Raw genomic sequence first — 21,500 nt, forward strand, 5'->3', positions numbered from 1 at the left:
GCCCTGTGGATGGGGGTAGAGCTGTGCAGCGTTGGCACAGAAGGCTCTGCCCCCCGGGGATGCCAGGGTGCAGAGATTTGGGTTTGTGGCCCCTTGCTGACCGCCCCATCCTTCCCCTTCAGCTCTATGCTTCCCGTGTCGCCGACGGCCGTGGGGCCCACAATCAGCCTAGACCTGGACGTGGATGATGTGGAGATGGAGAATTATGAGGTGCGTTGGTTCTGTTTTCCTGTGAGGTGATGGCAGGAAGGAGCCAGAGTGGGTTTTGGGATCATCCTGCCAGGGCAGGGAGAGCATAGGGGATGCTGTGCCGGGGCAGGAGCAGAGCTGACTTCTGTGTCTCCCTCCAGGCACTGCTGAACCTGGCTGAGCGGCTCGGGGAGGCCAAGCCGCGGGGACTCACCAAAGCAGACATCGAGCACCTCCCATCCTACCGCTTCAACCCTGAGAGCCACCAGTCGGAGCAGACCCTGTGAGTGAGCCCAGGGTGCGGGTAGGAGGCACGGTGGGGTCTGGGGGCTGCGGAGCTGCCCTGGGCCTGGCTAACAGCTGCTTTCCCCAGGTGCGTCGTGTGCTTCAGTGACTTTGAGGCCCGGCAGCTTCTCCGTGTCCTGCCCTGCAACCACGAGTTCCACGCCAAGTGTGTCGACAAATGGTTAAAGGTACAGCCCATGCCTGCTTTGGGGAGTGGTGCGGCTTCTTGGGGTGCTGCCTTTCAGGTGGCCTCAGTGCTGTGCACACAGGATGTGCTGGGAGCAGGGTCCAGGCACGATCACGCACTCCTGGGATGTGGCACGCTGCAGGGTGCTTGGTGGTGGTGTATGGGGAGGGTGTCTGGGTGCAGCCAGTGCCAGGGGCTGCCCTATCACTCACCCCCCATCTCTCCTTGCCTGTAGGCGAACCGCACGTGCCCCATCTGCCGGGCAGATGCATCGGAGGTGCAGCGGGAGGCGGACTGAGGCTGGCGGGTGCTGTGCCACACAATTTGCTACAGGACAAGGACGCCGGGCCAGGGGCGGGGGCTGCTGCCCGCTGCCAGGGCCTGACCCTGCGCTTACCCCCTCTCCCCAAAGCCTCTCCTCAGTTGTGGTGAGCATTGAGCAGACCGGGCTCCCGGCCAGCCCTTCTCCTCCCTGCGGGGCACGGACTCGGCCGGACGCCTGCCGGCTGCGCTCCTGGGGCCCTGAATCTTGTGCTGGAGGTGGGAGGCGTGTGGCCGTGCCCTCCACGCTCCAAGGACGCTGTTGTTGCTCCCATCACTTTCCAGGTTTTTGTACTCCGCTAGGGAATTAGTGTTTTTTCCCTTTGTCACATTTTTTTTTTTTTTTTTCTTCATGGCAGGGTTTGTTTTTTTCCTGTTTCCTTTTCCGTTGTGTTTTTTGGTTTCGTGGCCGTTTGACCAAGCGGCGCAGGCAGCTCCTCCGCATGGGGTTGCTCGCAGAGGATGCAGGGAGGAGAGAGGAGGGAGCGTTGTGGGTTTGATGCCGGCAGCACCCTGAGCTGGAGTGCTGAGCCAGCAGCTGGAGGAGGTGGCCGGCAGAGCACGGCCCAGGTGGGACACCAGCAACCCTGCGGCATGGCTGGGGCAGGAACACCTCCATCCCCGCTTCCGCACGCAGCCCCTTTCCTGCCTCGGCTGCCCTGGGGAACCCTGGAGGGTTGTGGCTGCTCGGGGTCTTTCTCTGCTGGGAGGACGGTGCTGGCACGGCCCCGGCCCCTCTTCCCGTTCATTCCCCGTGCTGAGCCGGGCCGCGTGGCGCCCTGTGAGGCAGCCAGGCCTGGGAGGGACCCCATCCCCATGGCCAGGGGTGCACAGTGGCCCTGCGGTGCCACCCAGCTCCTGCTGTCGTTTCTCTGTCCCGCTGCCATAAACCTCAACAGCCCCGTGCCCCCCGTCCTGCAGGCTGGACGGCGCGGTGCCGCGGCCGGGGGGCAGCAGGGGGGCTGCAGAGCTGCGGCAGGCGCCCCCAGCTCCGCACAGGGGGGGATTTTATCCATAACCTCATGGTGTATTTCCAGTGCTACCCTGGCCCTGCCCCGGCCGGTGGGGGGGGAGCCACGAGCTGCCCCCTGCCCGCACGAATGGCCAGGTGGGCACGGGGCTGGGGGAGAAGCCGCTGCCGCCGCCTTACTCCAGCAATCCCGCGTGGCCGAAGTTGTTTTGCATGATTAATTAGCGAGGAGGGTGATGGGAGGCGGTGTTGGCGGAGGGGGGAGGAACGCCCTCCCCTCACGGCGGGGAGCCTCCGAGCGGACGCCAGCCCTATGTAAATGTTCACAAATATGCATGCATGTCTGACCAGCTTGGAACGTGGTCTTGGCTACGTCTAGCCGGCTGTGGGGTGAGGGGGGGTGGGGAGAGGGGTTTTTGTGCTCAGCTGATACTGCCATGCACTGTACTGCACATGTCCGCAACGCCACAGCAGGACCGTGAGACTTTCAGGGCCGTCCCCGCGGGGCTGCGCCGCTGCGGGCGGGAGGCGGTGGCCGGGGGGCCCGCGGCGTGTGCAAGGGGACGGGGTGGGAGGCTCCCCGCGGGGCGGGGGGCAGGTGGCGGGGCTGGCCCCCGGTGCCTCGACCGCCGTGCTGGGTGTGAGGCCGGTGGCCGCGCCCGGCAGGTGGTGGGGCGGGATGGCTCCCTGCGCCGCCCCACCGTGGGCCGGGAACGCTGCCCATCACCGGGGCATCACTCCCCATTGGCGGGGTGGTACCGGTGCCCGCCCAGGGCGGCAGTGACCATCGGCTCCTCGCCTCCCACCCTGCGCGCGAGGCGTCGAGGGCCCGCGGGCGCTGGCACCGCTGGGCTCGGTGCCCCTCGGGCAGGACCCCGGCCCCCTCCCCATCCCTCGCTCAGTGACAGATAACCAAAGGAGTCCCCGTGCCGCGCGGTGGCCTCGCGCCCCCGGAGACGCCCCCCCACTCGTCCCCTCCCGCCCTCGCGGTGCCCAGGGAGCCAGGAAAGCCTTACGGTCCTTTGACGGCGACTCGAAAGCTCACAGCTCGTGTGCTGCAGAATTTATTCCAATGAGCAGCTAAAAAAAAAAGTATCATTTAAAAAAAAAATAACAAAAAAAAATAACAAAAAAAAAATAACTAAAAAACAATTATTTAGGGTGTTTGTGATTGCTGACTGCGCTGTAGATACCACTGTTTACCAATGATTTCCTGTGGTGGGATAGTGGACTGTTTACTGTTCTATTATACCAGTCCCCGGGCCCTCCGGAGGGACCCCCGCGGCCCCCGCGGCTCCCCGGAAGGTGCTAGGACGTGTGTTCTGTGTTAGAAAGTTTTTATATATATATATATATATATAAATATATATATATAATTTTTTTTGCTCTGTTACTTGCACATTTTACAGTTACCTCATTTTTCCCATGTATGTATTTGAAAAAAGGCTAATATATAGAAAAAAAAAGGTTCTTAAAGCTCTAAAAGTGTTTGGTTTTTTTCCATTCCATTGGAATCATATTGGTTTTGTAGCATTTAACATAACTAGTATGTTGTATTATATATATGTGTATTATACTGATTGAAATTTTTAACAGATTTGTACTTTTTTTAAAATGAAAGTTGCTAGTTCTGCTTGACCAAGTAGTGCAATCATTATTTTTTTTAATGTTGTGGCTGATTTTGAGAGGGATATTCACTAATAAATGTATGATGTATACCAAGGCGCTGTGCCCCGGCTCTTGTCTTGGTAGGGGGCTGTGGGGGGTTCCCTGGGCAGCTGGAAGAGCTCCAGAGAGGGGCGTAGAGGAGGGACCTGGAGAGTGGAAGCAAGAACTGGCCCTGCTGCGGCGGGTCCGTGACCCAGCAGCACCATGGATGTCCTCACTCCCACCCCGAGATCCTTTGCTGCTTGCGCTAAGGTGGGAAGTTCTCCTGGCTGTAACCCTGAGACAGCAAGTGTCCAGCAACACCGGGGGGGTCTTCCAGCTCTCCCCCAGCCCTCCAGCATGCCTGTACCCCGCTGGGGGAAGCAGCTTTCTTGTGAGACCCCACCTGGAGTGCTGGGTCCGGTTCTGGAATCCCCAGCAGAAGGACATGGAGCTGTTAGAACGAGTCCAGAGGAGGCTGCAAAAATGATCCGAGGGTTGGAGCATTTCTGCTGTGAGGACAGGCTGAGAGAGTTGGGGTTGTTCAGACTGGAGAAAAGGTGGCTCCAGGGAGACCTCAGAGTAGCTTCCCATAGCTGAAGGGGCTCCGGGAAAGCTGGGGAGTGATAGGTTGAGGGGGAACGGCGTTAATTGGAAGGGGTAAGATTTAGATTAGACTTCAGGTAGAAATTCTTCACAATGAGGGTGGTGAGGCCCTGGCCCAGGTTGCCCAGAGAAACCGTGAATACTCCCTCCCTGGAGGTGTTCAAGGCCAGGGTGGATGAGGCTTTGAGCAACCTGATCCAGAGGGAAGGTGTCCCCGCCCATGGCAGGGGCTGTAACTGAGTGGGCTTTAATGCCTCTTCCAACCCAAACCATTCTATGACTCTGTTGTTGGCTGCCCCCATGGGACCTTGCCCGCCCCAGGCCGGGCACTCTGAGCTGGGCAAACACACATCCGCCCTCTGTGAGACACCAAGCAGGAGCTCTGGCTCCTCCCAGTTAAGAGTAGGGCTGCAGAGGCAGGAGAGGAAGAGCTCTTCCTTTGAGAGGAAAAACGAAGGATCTCTTCTCCCTGTTGAAAAAGCCCTGCCCAGCCCTGGAGCCACCAGGAAAGACAAGGCCTTGCTACAGCTTGCAGGCAGGGGTGGAAGGAGTCCTCTGCTCCTCTCTGTGCTTCAGGCAGGTGACTGACCGGTAGGGGTAGGGAAGGAACAGGTTTCCACCTTGCTCCCTTTGAGCAGGAGCCAACAGCACCCTCCACAGCCACCCCCTGCTTCTCCAGTGCCTCTTTTTCTACCTCTAACTTGATCCAGGAGGGTTGATTTCAGCGCTTTCAGCAGAGGAAGGGTGATCCTCCTCCTCCCCAGCCTCCCCCCGTCCCTGCTGCACAGCAGGCAGCACGCCCAGCGCTGCGCAGCACCCCCAGGGTGCAGCACCAGCCGTGCTGCAGGCACAGGAGCAGGACTTGCTGCAGAGCCACAGTGGCTGCACCCCTACGCGGTGCAGGGGCACAGGCAGAAAGCACTGGCACAGACATGCTAGAGGCAGAGTTTATTACACTACGCAGGCTAAGAACCCTGGGCAAGACCCCACACAGGTAAGAATTGAACCAGCTCTTTATCAAAAAAGTTAATACTATTGTCAACCCCGTTCTCCTTTGGTCATTACAAAGCAAGAGAAATACTAAAAGAAACATTTATACACAGAGTGAAGCTGAAGAGACTGTCTGGCCCTCCTCACGGCACATTCAGGCGCCCGGTCTTCTGGCTGTCAGGAGCAGCAGAGGATCAAATCTTCACCAGATGTCAGATTGTTGGGGTTTTATTATTATTACTGTTGTCAATAAAAGCAATAGTTACCAAGAGCTGCCATTCCTGTTCCTCCCCAGGGAGGGTGGAGGGGCAACACAGGCTCCCCTCCCTCTCTGCCCTCCAAGTGCAGGGGATGGCTGTGTACACACGTGTGCGAGGACGTGCACACACTTCCTCTTGCCAGTGCGCACAGGCAGCACAGCTGGCACAGGTGATGTGGTCTCTGATCCCTCGTTCGTACGCAGTCTTTTAAAAAAAATATTGTATTATAATAATAATATGAATTTCTCTTTCCATTCTGTGTCTTCTGGAAAAGTGTCAATCGTCCGTGAGGTCCTGCACAAAGAGGACTTCCGTGTGGCTGAGTCCAGCCTCCTGCAGCGTGGGTGGGTTGGGCCACTCCTCTGTCGGGAGGCAGGGCAGGACACGGCGAGGGAAGTTGGCCTCAATCTGGAACTTTTCAGGGCTTTCTTTCAAGGAGAACAAGAAGTCGTGGATCACCTGGGAAAGAAGCACAGGAGTAACTGCCAGCTGGGAGAGCAACGGCACAGCCAAACTGCATCCGTGGCATCTCACAGGGAGGTCACCAGATTTGCACCATCACTGTGTTTGTTGTATACACTGGCCAGCCATTTTCTTAGCATGCAAGGAACAGGACTTGTCACAGAGCATTGGCAGTCCAGACTCCATTTCTAGCACTTCCTACATCTATTTAAATGAGGAGCAATAAGAGTCAACTTTTCAGAAGGAGGAAAAAAAAAAAAAAAGTATTTCTTCCATTTTTCCCTCTAATCTAAGCCAGTGGGACCAGGCCCCATGACAGCCTCCTTACCCAGGAACAACTCTGCCTGCCAAGGCTCTTGGCAAAGGGTGTCATTTGGTAAAGTCTATGGAACCAAAGCTTTGCTGAGCCACTTGGGAGAATCTCTTGACCCTCCTTTACTCTGGGAAGCCCATCAGCTCTGCCCCAAGCTCACCGTCAACGACTGTGTGAAGTGGAATCGCCGCTCCACTCTGGAATCGTTAGGCAGCTTGAAAATGATCTTAACGCTCTCTGGGTCATCGGGATGTGGTTCAGGAGGAAGGCATTCGGACTTGCGCTCCTTCTCCTCCTGCAGCGTCTGCAATGGAAGGAGGGAGAGGAGCAATGGGCATGCACTGCATTGACCTTTATGCTTGCTCCTTGCAGCAAAGCTGCTCCAGGAGGCTCAAAGGGAAGCCATGAGCAAGATGAGCAGCTCCAAACCAATAGGAAAGCGCTGCTCCTACACAACACAACCATCCCACCGGGCATAGCAGCTTCTCCAGCGGTCAGCTTGCTCTTACCTGTCGCCGCCTCTCCTCTGCTAGTTTTTGCTGTTGCACTTCCTCTTCCTTCTTCTTCTTTCTCTCCCGTTCCTCCTTCTTCTTGCGCTCCTTTTCCTGGTCTGCACGCAAGGATGCCAGATATGCCTCATCCTGCTGCTGCCTCAGAACTTGTGTTTGGTTCCTCTCTTCCCTGCAAACGTGAGCAGGGAGGGTCAGGGCTGGCACACCCCAAACCAAAGACACGTCAAGGTGATGGCAGACCTGAGGGTGCAGATACAGCCTCAAACCCACAGGGGAACACACATCAGAATGCCTCATTTAGAGCACCACAAGCTTCTAGAAGGCAAGCAGTGTCTCCACAGCCCCCAACACACAAACCATTTCCCTTAGGTTGAACATCAAAACATCAGTTCCCCCATGAACTGAGGGCTGAAGACTTCTCACCCACCACAGCTGGACAGAGAGCACATAAGCAGTGCCCAGGATTTCTGCCTCATACCTGGAGACTCTTCGTGGTTTTATCTCCTTCAGGTTATTCCTTCCACAATTCAGAAATAAGAGGTATGAAAAACATTACTAGGTCCCATTGGGCAGATTGAAGACCAAAGGTGGCATCCTACTTCAGACACAGCCTGCAACCCCCTACAGAGTTACCAGGGACTGGAGCTCATGCTGATGAGGCACTACCAGAAATGCAGTTGGAATTCAGAACAGCCAGCCCAGGCAACAGCACTTGCTCACTGACTGGCTGTAGATGCCAGCTCTTCCCCTGACTGTGAGGCCTTTGCTCCCACATGGCTCCTACTGGCTCTTGTCCAAGCTTCACCTGCAAAGCTCCAGCACACTAAGGGTGCGCTCCAACTGCGGAACACTAGAGCGCTCATACCCGCCTCTCAGTAACGGGTCTGTATGGGCAGCACATACAGCTCCCTGGCTATAGGGTGGCCTGAATTTAAGGACCAATGATCCCACCGTGACAGAGGGGAGCCTATGGGCTGTGTAGCAGAACAGGAGCTGCTCAGCTACCTGCCTACATACAGTGTCTGGAGGGAGGAAGGGGGCAGAGCAGACTCTGCTTCCAGAAGATCTGCATTACTGGAGCTTGGGTCCCACCATACCTTTCCAGGCGTTCGGACACCAGGTATGTCTGGTTGGCATCCATGATGAACATCAGTTGATTAATGAGGTCATCAGCCTGGATGAGGCCTTCTAGCCGCCCAACTACTGTCATTCTGCGATCCTTCAGCATAATCACAGCCAGGAATGGGTACGTGTTTTCTCGCAGAGCCTGGGAGACTGGGAAACAGGCATACATCACCATAACTGCCCCAGCCAGAAGGGTCAGCAAAGGGTACAGCACAAACATGCTCCTAAGGGCCTAGAAAGCAGCTTCCACAGCTCCTATCTCTTCCAGGGCAGAAGAGGCCTCAGGCTCCATTTTATCAAACTAAATGCTATAAGTCAGCAAAGCGAAGAAGTGGCTGGGAGCACGGAGACTGAGGGGAAAAAAACAAGCTTTCAAGTAACCAAAAAGGTTCTTCGATTCAAGCAGAAAAGAAGTAAATTGCTCTGAATGTTCGTTCAGAATGGGACAAAAAGCCCTGGGTATAAACTGCAGGAAGAAAAACACAAGTTAACCACAGGAAACGCTCACTGATATTAAAGATGGCCAGACTCTGGAAGATACTGTCAAGGGAAAGATGGCAGAGTGCCCACCCTGGACGTTTCAGAACAAAATTAGCTTGTTTCTGCTAGAGGCAGACTCTGTCTTGAGGCAAAGAACTAAGCAGATCGAGGGCTTTTAAGTCACAGTTCACCCACAACTGCTGAACAACCTCTCCTTAAAACATGCGTGGCACATCACACAACTTAGAGCTGTCATTACCAAGAGAGCTCTCCAAACTAAATCAGAGCATCCTGTGGATTAAATGAAAGGCCACGACCCCTTCCAGCTCCACTTCCTAGGCTGTGACTCCAAAGCACTGCAGCAACAGAACGGCATTAGGTAAAAGGATGTCTGCTTTGAAAGCCATTCTTTCAAAGTGTCAATAGCTGGTAGCTGAGTTATGAAGCCAAGAATGACCCAGATCCAGCACCAGAACTCCTGGCCTCTCCCCTGCGATGAAACAGGAGGGGTAAGAAGCAACACAGGAGGCATAAACAGACATTGGTAAAAGGCTCCATTTTGCAGCAAAACCCTATGAATAAGCAGGCCAGGTATCAACAGCTCTGGGAAGACACCACTTGGAAGGACCTCACTGTGGACTCTCAAGGAGACCGTGACTGAGGATGGCCGTCTCAAAAAGGGAAAGAACACACCCAACAAGTCACTCCTGGCCTCAGGTGTAATACGAGCCAGACTTAAGGGCACAGCTAGCAAGATACCTGTTTGTGCACTCAGTTTAATCCTCAACACACACCCACCAACTCCATTAACAAGGCACTGCAGCTTGAATGCTCACAGCAAAGGGTACACAATTAGGACTGCCCAGAAACACAGAATAGTGGAGGTGTAGAGCAGAAGCTATTTCCGTGCTATCCAAACAGGGTCTCTGAGATATCACAGGAAAAACAATACCTTATTTCCCCATGCAATCCTGAAATCTCATCTCCTTGCACAAAACCCGGTGTTTCACACTTAAATTTTCCAGAGTGTTTGGTTTGTTCCAGAGATGGGAGGGGACAGAAAGCCCAGGAGGGACACTCACCTCTGTATCCCTCTGGTTTATTGGTTGAGCAAGCCCAGAAGAGCATTCTAGTGTTTATGAGGGTGATCACCTCAGGTACGCACAGTGTATTGCTAGGGGACGAGAAGATATCATGTGAATGAAGCTGCATTTACAGTGCAAAGATAACTATCTGAAAAAACTCTCCTACCTACCGGCAGAATTCATCTGTATCTTGGTGGTCATCTCCATGAAGATAAACCAACAGGAAGCGCAGTTCCCGCTTGGCATCATTCAGTGCCTTGGCATAAGAGTAGAGGAGGTAAAGTTACAGGGCCTCTAGGCAAGGGGAAAGCAGCACTCACAAGAATTGTGTGTCACAGCTCAGCAATGTTTATGCAGGCCATTCCTCTGCCACTTGCACAGGTTTAATGAAGCAGCAGTGGAGAGTGAACCCGTCAGACCTTCTGGCTAAACTCTCATTAAGTTGGCTACAATGGTGTTCTTTCGTGCTCCTTCCAGGATGTGGCTTTAGAGAACACCAAATTCACAGCAAAGCCAGGCAGGCAACTGCGCAAACTGGCACCACCCGCTGCCCCGCCGGACCCAGCTGGCAGGGAAGAGCCCTCCATCTCTCTTCAGTCACAGCACTAGGCTGAGATTCCCACTCTAGCCTGTACAGGACAGTCTTCAGAGCACAATGAAAACACTCCTAAAAGATAACTCAAGAATGCTGCAGGCCCCAACAATACAAAAAAAAAAAATCAACCAAAAACCCAACAACAAAATTTTTCATCTGCAGTCCCTGGATTCCACCCACCCAAGTGAATTTCTCATTTCTTAACAAAGCCACAGGATAAGTGCACAATGGGCTCCTTGTTTTACTGGCACTGAGTTTTGGTAGCCTAACCACTCCGTGGTTATTTAAGCTTGGATTCCAGGCAAAACAGAGGGGCCTAGAAGAGCTGCGGAGGCAGCGAGCTCCCTCGTTGTGCAGCACGGAGCTGATACAGACTCCACATTCTTCTTTGGCACTCGGGAAGCAGTGCTGATCCAACTGTCTGCCAGGATGCACTGCAGGAGGCCCTTCTCTTGGCTAGGCTGAGAGAAGCTGCGGAACAGGCCATATCCATTGGGACGCCCCTCTTTTACAGAGAGCACCATCAGCCCAGATCTAGCACTCTCACATCCCATAATTTCTCTCAATTTTGAGGTACCGCACCAAGTTCTGGAGTTTCTTTATAACACAAGCCCAGGCTGTCAATCCCATTCTGGTGAACAGAAGGGCAGACTCTGGCATACCACATCAGTTTATAAAAACAAAGGCAGGATTACAAAGAATAGCTGTTGGCTATAGAGCCATACAGACGGTCGAGGAACAGTCAGAGCAGCTTTGATTTCCAACTTTGCAGGTTTGGCACCTCATCAAGCCTGGCAGACACAGGTTTTCCAACACTTGTTCACTAGCTCTCCGTTACCCTGTTAAGAGTGTTCGAGGACAAACGCTGGGCTTTTAGATTAAAAGCGATCTTGCCATGTGGGCCCTGATACCATCTGGCACAATCCCTGCCATCCACATCCCCAGGGTCTATGCACCACCACGTGACACTGACCTGGCTGTAAGTTCCCTGGTAGAAGACAGGGTGTATCCTCCCATATTTTTCCTCAAACATATGAATAAACGAAATAATGTCGCCCACTGGGTCAGTGACCCGGCTACGAGGATCAGGGCGTATAAAGCGCAGAGCAAACCTAGGAAGCAAGAAAAGGACAGTGGAAGTTCGGCTGATTGGCTTTCTGAAGAACATGTTTGCTTTTCCAGGAAGAGTCACTGGCATTCATAAGAAGGAAAAAAAAAAAAGTCACAGCTGAGACCGTTGAACATTTATAATCACAACCTAAACTGCCACCTGCTCCAAACTGATACCATTGCCACAGAAACCACCCAGTCAAATATTATTTCATCGTAGGCATGTATGACAGGTTTAACTTCCTCTGTAGCATCAGGCATAAGCCACACAGCAGCATGAAGTTTATAGAATTTAGTTAAAGATGGGCTGTTAAAAGCCACAGTTTTGTCCAGGTAACTTTGAAAACTGCACTTCTATACCAAGACCAACGATTCCAGAGGGCAAAGAGCTGCAGAAAGAGAACATTATACTAGGAGTCCAACAGAGAGAAAAGAAACAGTCATTCCTGAGGCTGAAAAAGCTTAACTGCAAAGCAGGTATCAATGTTGTTTAGTTCTGTTGATGTACAGAAGTTACACTGAGCTTTGGAAAAGCCTTTAAGGGGAAAAAGAAAAAGTAACACAGCAGGGGAAAGTGCCAAAACAATGCAGGAGGAAAGACTGATGGATATTCACCACCTTTCAATGTTACCTCTTCTCTCTAACAATGCTGTAAGGAGGCAAGATGAACTGGTCCTTTAGGGCAGCAAAGGGAAAAGAGGAAATGGACACCAGAGGGGAAAAAGCAAAGGTGTTTACAGTTTGGGTTGTGCCAAGTAACAGACGGACTAGGGCAGGTTAACCTGCAGCCCAGCACAACGGGATGTGGCTCTGATCAACTTGCTCATCCAGGAACACTGGACAGTTTGACACCATTTTGCGTGCCCTTTGTGTTGCACAAACTGTAAAGCTGTGTGGAGTTAGAATGCCAATTAAATGTTGCATTTACAGAGCTGCAAGATGCTCATTTTTTCTGCAATAAGATTTATTTCTTACTAAACTGTGTAGAAACTTGACAAGGCTACAGATAAAGCCAGCTGAGCAAATAGATGGAAAAATCTGCCATTAGACTTGGATCCAAGGGACAGAGGTACAAGCCAAATCTAAGCTGAGTGAACCTCAGCCAATACATGAGTCAGCACAAAAAAGTACTTACCTAAATATATCAAGTAATGTGTAATAGGTAAATCGGAATGGAAGCATTATGAAGTAGTACCCCCATCCTAACAGGCCCTGCAATTGCAAACAAAGAATTAGAACAGCCTCTACCCCAGGATCAGGCCTGCCAAAGCAGCATGTCCCCCAGCACCACGTACACAGGCATGCTAGGGAGTGTCAGTGCTCTGACCACTGCAAAAGCTCAGCACTATTTCATGGCTTTGGGCACATCAAATCAAATGCAAGTGACTAACAGTTCATTCAGAATTCAACACGACACGTGAAAAAACAGTGTCGCTGAATATTCAAGCAGCAATGCTGTACAAAGGGATTAACAGCACTGAGCCTCACAGGTGCTCATGCAAATATGTTTGTGAAACATGAAAACAGCATCAACTACTTGCATTAAAGTTCCTATACTTTTTAGGGGGGCTCTAAAGAAAAAAATATGATCACTCCACCATAAGATGGGGACAATCTTTTACTGAACGGATCAAAAGGCTCTACTATACAACAGTAAGACATTCTACGACACAAAGAAGGTTATCCATACTGTAAATCACAACATAGAGAAAATATCCACAGCAGCAATAGAGGCTGAAGGAATTGCTTTACATTTTGTTTTCAGAAGACAGAATATTTAGAGAGGAGATAACAGCATATGAAGAAAACAATTCCTTTCCCTGCCTGCACGTTCTGTTGTTCAAATAGGCACCAAGGAGGAAGGACAAAATCCACTGTGAGATAACTTGCCCTTGGCTGTGGCCTTGAGACAACGTAGCTGTAGATCCTGTGGTCGGCTGTATTGACCTGCAACGGCCGTGATGGAGGAGGATTAAAGACACTTGGGACACCCTCTTGCTCATTCAGTCGGTCCTGTACAGCTGCCTTTGACACAAGGAAGAGCAAAGGGCTGTTTCAGACATTTAAGGACAGCAGAAAATATCTTTTTTATAGTCTGGATACTAAAAGCAGGTATTATTTGTCCACAGTCTCAGAGCAGTACTCTTTTCTGCATGGAAAGCCTTCTCCGTGGCAGCCTGCACACACGAGCTACGGGCAGTTACACAATGTGGCAGCCAAGCGACTGTTCACAGCCATAACAACTCTGCCACGTGCTCCTGACATCGGCTCTCCAGATGTATCGAGATACTGCTAGAGACAGCTGCTAGTGTGAATTCAGGGGCTGACAGATGAAATCTTACCAATAGGGCCCCCCTTCCCCACAGACACTCAACTGAATCCAGGTAATTGGAAACAGCTACAAATATTATTTGGAGTGGTACCTCTATGTTCCAGTTGTGCTGCTCCAGTGTGTGACGACATTGGTCCATGGACTCTATGCCGGTCAAGTCCTAAAAGAGAAGAATAAGAGCAAATGAGTGCCAGGGAAGAGCTGTATTTTCACTGTGCTTTGCAACACACAAGCACAGACAGGTGTTGACGCAGGACATCACCACAATACTCTCTTGTTTAAGCACTCTGCTCTTCATTTGAGAGCAGAGCAATTTGTGACAGCCCAAATCCGTAAGCATAGAGGGCCCTGACAGGCCTTTGCACCCTTCCCGCATCAGCCACTGCTCAGCAGTGCCCCAGGTTTGTTACAGCTGCAGTCAGCCCAGTTGAGAATCTAACGTAGCACTGCCCACAAACTTCACTCTGGAAGAATAGGCCAGGCTGTTCCCCTCAAACACCACCTCAAACAGGTGGAAACCATTTTTGGGAAACCATTTCTGAACACCCAAGACAACAATTACTTTACTAACTGCAAGCATAAGCAGATCTAAACCAAAATGAGCCAGGCAGTAATACAGGCAGTGTTTTCCAGCCTCACAGGGGATTCTAGAGTTAAAAAAACCCCCACCAATCCAGCCCAACAGTAGACAAGACCCAAAGCAGAAATCACAGTCCAAACATGCTGGCAGACCTCAAAGCCACTGGGCTCTCAAGCCAGCGTTTGGGAAGGCACATTTTAACCGCGCACCAATCAGAATTTGTGCATGAAAGATCAAACAGTATTTGTTGTTACAAGAAGCCATGTCAGCACCTCTGGAATGGAAACAAATCTGTGCTCACAACTCTCCCCACACCACTTGCTGTAAGGTGTTTGAACAGACATTTCAGGACTGTATAACCCCCACCTATCACCTCAGAGCTGATGTGCACACTTCATGGGAAAGCATAAGGCCACAAACGTGCTGTTACTACACTTTTAAAATGCCTTTGCATCACTCTGTGAGGGATCATTACAGGTGACACAATTAACAACACTGGCAACTTTGAAGGAAAATAGTATTATCTTAAAATTAAAAGGAGTAGAAAGGGTGAGGGCTTTTTTTTTTTTTAATAACAAGGCTACAGAAAGCCCAGAAAACAGTTGCATCTTCAGAAACAACTATTTAGCTTGGATACATAAGGGCAGAAGCAACGACAATAACTGTCACAAGCAGTGTAGTATTCAACAAATACGTGCTGCTGACACAAAGAGACTGTAAAAACACAGCAATTTCTCCAGAAAGGTAATTTTTGACAAGGGAACTCCACAGATTCTTAATGCTTTGTGTCCTCCTCACGTGATGGGTTTCTCCCCATGCACCTCCCCACCAGCTGGTGTAACACTGCTGAGGGTGCACCTGCCTCAGTGGCTCAGGGACTGGGTCAAGCAGCGAAGCAGGCTGCCTTCCCACCAGACTGCTGCACACTGACAGCTGGAGCCTGCTGACCTACAGAGGTGCTGGGAGATGAACTACACAAGAGCCTTGCCTGTCCTCTGCCTGTCAGTTCCATGTACTCCTCTCTGCGGCACCCAAGAAGACCTCAGCCAAGCAGGAACTCTGCAAAGAGCAGGGGGCTTTTGCTCCTAGTGTCAGTCATGCAGCAGAGCACAGCTTCTCTGCAGGAGGCAGCCTATGATGATTGCGAACACAGAGCAGTGACTTGGTGTAAATCCTTGTGTGTAGATTCTATTACATCTTGTGTTCCAATCCATTGTCAGCAACCCTATTCAATTCTGCTCAGCATCTCCCCCATTTCTTGCTTCATTTAAAAGCCCCTGAGGCAGTCTTGACAAGCTGACCATTTAAGAATGCACCGGAATTGTTTCTTCACTGGAGAAGGATGGTGCATCTATTCCCTTCCCTGCCCCCATTCATACATTCCTCATGCTATTTCCACCCAAGTCACACCGTGGACAAATGCCCTATTCAATTTTTGTGCTCAGTTCAAACTTTTGAGCCTTCCTTGGCTTCCATTTCATAAATTCTCAAAAGATCTCTACCTTCTTCCCAATCTACTGGGCAGAAATCTTTGTTTCATTCTGCTGTACAGAACTGGACTGCTCAAAGCATTCCTGACATTAACTACATGATTGCCATTGCTCAGAAAGAAGCACTTCAAGTCACTGCCCAGTGGTGCATACATATTGAAAAGTCAGTCTGCAGTGAGCCTCACAAGGGAGCCCTAAAGGAGTGAATTTCATGGAAATGAAGCTCACTCAACTCAGCTGTTAGCACCACAACACCTTCATTTATCACTCAGCTTCACAATTTAGTGATAGTTTACCTTTCTTAAAAAGATGTGCTTTGCCAAGTAAAATTTAGGTTTTGTATTCTGATACTTTTTTTTACCCCCAGGCTCCTACAGAAGGCACCTGTTGTCCTTTTAGAAGGATATCTTAAAAGGCACCTGCAAGTTACTCAATTATTTGATTTTAGAAAGTCAATGTGTGTATTTCAAAGCCTTGAAAGTTTTCTGATCACTCCTTAACACCTTGGAAATTCTGCTGGTTTTGGCAAAATTCACAAGATTCAGAAACTCATTCACACTTTTGTCTCTAAATGTCTGGATTATCAGCCCTAATCACATGGCTGAACATTCCCTCCTTTTTAAATCATGCACAACATTATAGCAGTTTTAGGTCAGAAAGCAGCACTGAAGTAACAGCCATGCAGAACTATGAACAAGCATTTAATGAGCACTGAAACACTGCAGCATTTGCAAGACTTGCTGAGCTCCAGAGACTACATGACAGCCAACTTCACCCTTTCCCCAGCCACCTTTACAGCAATAGGCACGCTGTTGGTCAGATCCCAGTTCTCCACAGTGGTTCTTCTCCACAGAGGTGAATCTACATTTTTTTTCTTACTATCTTAATACAGTTGCTCTTAACACAAAACAGAAGTGACAAAACCACCCAGTAGTACCATGCCTACCACTCCCACCACTCCTCTGATCAGCGAAGCTAATCAGTTGAAGATTAAAACACTGGAGGAAAAATAAATTGCCTGTGTAAAGTCAACTTTTAAAACTGACCCCCTTCCCAAATGTTACTCTGAACTGCTCTGTAAGACAGACTACAGCTCCAGGATGTTCTGGAAGACGCGTGTGGGTTCAGAACAACTCCCACTCAATGTAAGGAACCACAGGAAGACAGTTCAACTGTCAGTTTAGACAACACTTGCTGGTAAACACCAACACTCTGCATTATCCTTCCCACTGACCATTTATACTGTTATCTCAGCACCTTCTACCACCACAACTTCACCTTAATAAGGGAAAAAGATTAGAAACTTGAAATATCACAATTTCCACTGCATCGGTATCTTCAGACCAGTCATGAACTGCTAGTTTCTTACTCACTGTAGTCTCACTGGCTGCCTCTAAGAGCATGCGTCTTACACATAGCAAGTAACAAAAAAGATAAGTCCCCCTGTAGTTAAAATTAATCCCATTTAACTAGCACACTCAAACTTTCAAATAAATATAGATCCAAGTTCAAGACAGTGGATAATATTCTGTTTCGTAAATATTAAGTACTATAAATGCCAAGAAAGTTCAACACTACCTCCACAAACACCACTCAGAGTGCTATCCTAAAACATACCAAAGCTTCTGCTGGATATCATTATTTACATCTCCCCTTTCAGACTGCTCAGCACACTAAAATCTTCTCAATACTGAAGTAGTGGAAAGTGCAATTCCATGCTTCAAAGGCAGAAGGAGTAATGCTGAGTGGCCAAAGGTTGTAAACTGGACTTACGAAACCATTCCCTCTGCAGATACGCTTGTATGTTGAAACACAGCGCAAGAGATCCAAATCCACAGGACTGCAACTGGCACTGCTCTTAATTCCCAACCCACTGCCAAATTCCAGAGAATTATGTTTCCAACAGTAAAGAACGTCTGACTTCAAGCAGCAAAAAAGCCTTTACTGAGAAAGTTTCTCTTTGGATATGACAGCAAATGCCTTTATGAGGGTTTTGATCAATATGCAATACATCAAGTAAGAAAGATGCCTGTAGTTTCTTTTTTCCTCCTTGCTTTTAAATCAGAGATGTTTTCAGTCCTGAGCATTTTGTTTTCCCCAGTTAGAGATGGCATTGCGAGCGCTAACTTTTACGTTTGCAAACAACAGTCCATTCCTTTACATTAGCATATTTTAACATCAGACATGAGCCCAAATGTAACAGGCACAGATCAACAATAAGATCCCACACCAAAGCTCCACTGCTGTTTCTTCCATCTCCCAAAGGGAGATGAATCTCCACAGCCTTCTTAAGCCATTCACATCAAGTTTCTCTCTACAGATGTAAAGAGAGCCAAGCCTTGACAGATGAAGAATGTAGCTGGTTTAATTCCTTTACATTAGGCACTGCCTCAGCAGTAATGGGAGGTTGCAACTATGCTTTGTTATGACTGTCCTGTTCCAGCCCTGGCAGTAAGAGAGCTGCTACCATCACCATTCTGTCAGCAGAGCCATTTATCTGAGTACTACCAAAACACATCAAGCAAACATCAGCAAAATTAATGCAAAGCATGTATTTCAACTGCAACCCCGAGGGCTTGGGCCACAAACAGGACATCATGCATTCACCTCTACCTTTGAAGCAGCAGTTTCCAGCAAAAGTAGAATAAACAGTGTAGGGCAACAACACCTTCACCTAGAACAGCTGTTTGCTGGGTGAATGACACTCCACAGCTCTTGCTCAATGCTTCCCTTCTGGCTCTCCATTTAACTGGAACACCACTGAGGGCCTTCTGCTATTGATTACCTTGTCTTTGTTCTCCCAAATCCCTTCTTTCCTAGTCAGCCCTCCTGCTTTACTCCCATTGCAGTGGCATGCCTTGTGTGGAAGCACAATGCTCTGCCACCACAGAATGTCGGGCAAGCCACTCAAAACTGTGCCATAATGAAAGTGAAGTTATCTTTGAGAACATTAAGTATCCCCTACAGAGACAGCAGGAATCCCTGAAAGGTTTACAAGCTAACTGTAGCAGTGTTTTGCCCCAGCAGTAACATACAAATGATTTCAGCAAGTCTTGGCCATCCTTCCCAAACGGCAAATGCTATTTAACAGAGTTCACCTAAAGGAACAAGCAAAAAAAAGTTTTCCAGGTGGACTGATTTACTTTATCTCATTTCAGAGAGAAGCAGAACCACACACCTGAGCCTCTTTCCATCAGGCACAAAGCATCAGGGGAGAAGGTATCACCAGTGAAGTCCGCAACCAGCACAGCCCTGGTGGAAAGCTAACCCCACGGGATACAAGAATGAAAGGATCCAGGTATTGAAGCCTTCTTGGCTACAGCTTTGAGATTAGGCTCTGGACAGCCACTGTCTGCTATCTGAGAAATTTCTTTCCCTTTGCAGTCTAAGGAACATTTCCCTCCACTTCAATCCAGGGCTCAAGAGGAAGCTGGACTAAAACCTGAATCCCTCCTTCTGACTCCTTTGCCTTCCCCTTCAGCCCCCAGGCTGCTGTCCATGGCAACATCAGGTAGCATTAGGAAACAGCATTCTTTAGCTTCACAGCTGCCCACAGGGTTTTGAAAATAGCAACAGGGACACTGATGAGAGCAGCTGGTCCCATCTGTCCTGAATCAGTAGATTATAAGCTCCACAATATCCTACAGCAAGAGAAACAGAGCTGAAGGACAGCTTTTGCACATATGTACGTTCAGCATAAGGCAATGGCTTAAACCTCACATACTTACCAGGAAAATGGCAGTATTGGGAAAACAATTGCTAACATTGCACTGCCTCCTGTGTCTGTAAATTAAGATTACTGCAGATTAAGCTATTTGGGCAAAGATTTAGAGGAGATATCTGTAAAAAAAGGTTCCTCATCGCTATAGTCATGGATAAATAGTGTATTAACCGCTTCAGAAAGGGTGTTGAAAATCCTTCCAGCTCAGTGGTAAAGACTTGGCACAGATAGGTCTGGAACGATGAGGAACACCACAACCTGTCTCAGCTGTGGAAGGCAGGGCTGGATGCCCCTGAAGTGCCTTTAAGATCTGTAACAGTACAGCTCTATCACACCAAAAAACACAAAGCATAGTCTTAAAAAAAATATCACAAAGCAACAAAATCGGACAAAACACTTCAAAGTAAATGCCATATTTATAAGATACCTCTGCAACCCAAGGAACACCCACATGACGCCCTACAATTCAGAAACAAACCCCAGACACCTGACGCAGTTTTCATTGGCCAGCATGTTTAATTACTTCTCACTGAAAAACCTGAAGTCTCTCAACACCACAGCATTGTTTTCTACCCAATAAACCACATCTGCAGATTTTTTTTTTTTTAATTATTCAGCTGAGGCACAGCCCTGAGGCCTTGGCAAACTAAAGGTTAAGCAACCCAGCCCATGTTATGCAGCAGAGAGTGAGATTAGATCATTTCAATTCCCAGTGGCCTCCTCTCAGGAGGCATTACATTACAGAACAGCTATAAATTGGAGAGGAACAGATTTAGACTACACATAAGGAGGAATTTCTTTGCAATGAGTGATGAGGCACTGGAACAGGTTGCCCAGGGAAGTTGCGGGTGGCCCATCTCTGGAACTGTTCAAGGCAAGGTTGGATGGGGCCTTGGGCAGCGTGATCCAGTCGGAGGTGTCCCTGCCCACAGCAGGGGACTGGAATTCGATGGTCTTTAAGGTCCCTTCCAACTCAAACCATTCTATGACTACCGAACCGCGTGGATTATAAAGGACTTTCTGAGAAGCCACATTCCACAGAAGCCCATTGCCTATCAGCCTCCCAAGACGCCGGGAAAGGCTCTCCTATGCGCCGTTAACGACGAAAAGAAAGTTTTTCAGACTTTCTAATTAAAAAAGGCCAGGACTCAGCAGAGAGCCTCTCCCATCCAGAGTCAATAGGGTCTATCCAGCCAGCCACCTGCTACCTCCCCAGTCACAGATGATCAAACGCCCTTCCTGACAAGGCACCCGGGGCTTCGCATGGCCGCCGCCAGCCCCGCAGCAGGGCCGTAGCCCAGGAAAGCCCGGGGCGCCCGAGCCCCGCGCCGGAGCCCCACTCTCCACCGCCAGGCCCGGTCCGCCGCTCCCGCACCGCGCGGACCCCGCTGCCCGCAAGCCCCCGACCCGGCCCGCTCCGCCGCCGCCGGCCGCCACACGGCACCTGGAACTGCAGCAGCTTCTCGGTCTGCTCCGCCGTCAGCTCCCGCTCCTCAGGCGCCGCCATTTTGCCGCCGCCTCTGACCCGCCGATCCGTCACCCTCTGGAAGTGACGTCTCTCGTCCCCACTTCCGGCGGGGCGGACGGAGTGAAGCCAATGGCCGTTTATCAGCCGCAACCGGAAACGCTCCCCAGCCTTCCGGAAAGAGCCGAACCCATCCGGAAACGCCCGAAGCTCGCAGCGGGAGAGCTCGAGCGCCGCACCAAGAGTCTCGAAGTGTCCGAACGCGCTCGGGCACTTCCGGAGCCGGAGGGGGGAGAAGGGGCTGTGGGTTTGATGTGGGGCCTGGAGCCCGGCACGGGAGGGAGCCCCTCGGGAGGTGTTAGGGCTGCCGGACATCGGGGCGGGCTTCCAGCCCCCGGGTGGGCCCTGCCCGGGCAGCTCTCGTCCCGCCGCGTCGCCCCTTCATCGGCGGCGGTTCCACCCAAGATGGCGCCGGCCCGCCAAGATGGAGGTTGCGAGGGGCCGCCCGCCCCGCGCAGGGTGGGAACCGCACCGCGGCCCTGCGAGCCTCGGGACGAAGCGGCCGAGCGGCCCCGGCCCCGCGCCGGGAACAACCCGGCCCCGCCCCCACTATGGCGTCAGCGTGGCGTCCACGCCCACTCCCAGCGACGGTTCCGCCCCTTTGTGACGTCATCACAAGCCGGCCCCGCCCAGCAGGGTCGGCGATGCGCGCGGAGGCCACGTCCCCGTCCTGTGACGTCAGCGCGCTGCCCCCGCCCCGGCCGCAGTGCTCGCC

At 50.7% G+C, this 21,500-nt stretch overlaps 2 protein-coding genes across 10 annotated transcripts in view; one reads left to right on the forward strand and one right to left on the reverse strand.

The window, feature by feature from the left end:
* The window catches only part of RNF44 (ring finger protein 44), an 18,169-nt gene extending 14,494 nt beyond the window's left edge, over positions 1-3,675 (forward strand). For all 8 annotated transcript variants that reach the window (XM_054079693.1, XM_054079695.1, XM_054079691.1 and 5 more), the window contains 4 exons: positions 123-210; positions 351-472; positions 563-662; positions 897-3,675. In XM_054079693.1, the coding sequence (XP_053935668.1) occupies positions 123-210; positions 351-472; positions 563-662; positions 897-959 (373 nt within the window). In that variant the 3' untranslated portion in view covers positions 960-3,675. The remainder of the gene's footprint in view (positions 1-122; positions 211-350; positions 473-562; positions 663-896) is intronic.
* A 1,470-nt stretch (positions 3,676-5,145) lies between these two features.
* On the reverse strand, positions 5,146-21,308 carry FAF2 (Fas associated factor family member 2). Of its 2 annotated transcripts, XM_054079465.1 has the most exons (12): positions 20,705-21,308; positions 13,561-13,629; positions 13,028-13,162; positions 12,273-12,349; positions 11,001-11,139; positions 9,603-9,688; positions 9,430-9,521; positions 7,840-8,017; positions 7,221-7,259; positions 6,740-6,911; positions 6,391-6,534; positions 5,146-5,914 (listed from the first exon to the last, which is right to left on the reverse strand). In XM_054079465.1, the coding sequence occupies exons 1-12, from the start codon at positions 21,098-21,100 to the stop codon at positions 5,732-5,734; spliced, it is 1,710 nt and encodes a 569-aa protein (XP_053935440.1). In that variant the 5' UTR covers positions 21,101-21,308; the 3' UTR covers positions 5,146-5,731. The 2 variants fall into 2 exon arrangements, with proteins under 2 accessions (XP_053935440.1, XP_053935441.1); XM_054079466.1 differs by lacking the exon at positions 7,221-7,259 and having other exon boundaries at positions 20,705-21,306.
* Between the last annotated feature and the right edge of the window lie 192 nt (positions 21,309-21,500).

The sequence above is a fragment of the Cuculus canorus genome, chromosome 14 (genome assembly GCF_017976375.1).
Source record: "Cuculus canorus isolate bCucCan1 chromosome 14, bCucCan1.pri, whole genome shotgun sequence".
Lineage (NCBI taxonomy): Eukaryota > Metazoa > Chordata > Aves > Cuculiformes > Cuculidae > Cuculus > Cuculus canorus.

What these genes read in the sequence shown, in the direction of transcription:
- FAF2 (XM_054079465.1), bottom strand. Translation starts at nt 21,100, where the DNA reads ATGTCCGGCAGCCCTAACACCTCCCGAGGGGCTCCCTCCCGTGCCGGG. An exon ending in GATACAGATGAATTCTGCCG is followed by an intron (nt 9,522 to 9,602) that starts GTAGGTAGGAGA and finishes CTCGTCCCCTAG; the next exon opens with CAATACACTGTGCGTACCTG. An exon ending in ACTTCACACAGTCGTTGACG is followed by an intron (nt 5,915 to 6,390) that starts GTGAGCTTGGGG and finishes CTTCTTTCCCAG; the next exon opens with GTGATCCACGACTTCTTGTT.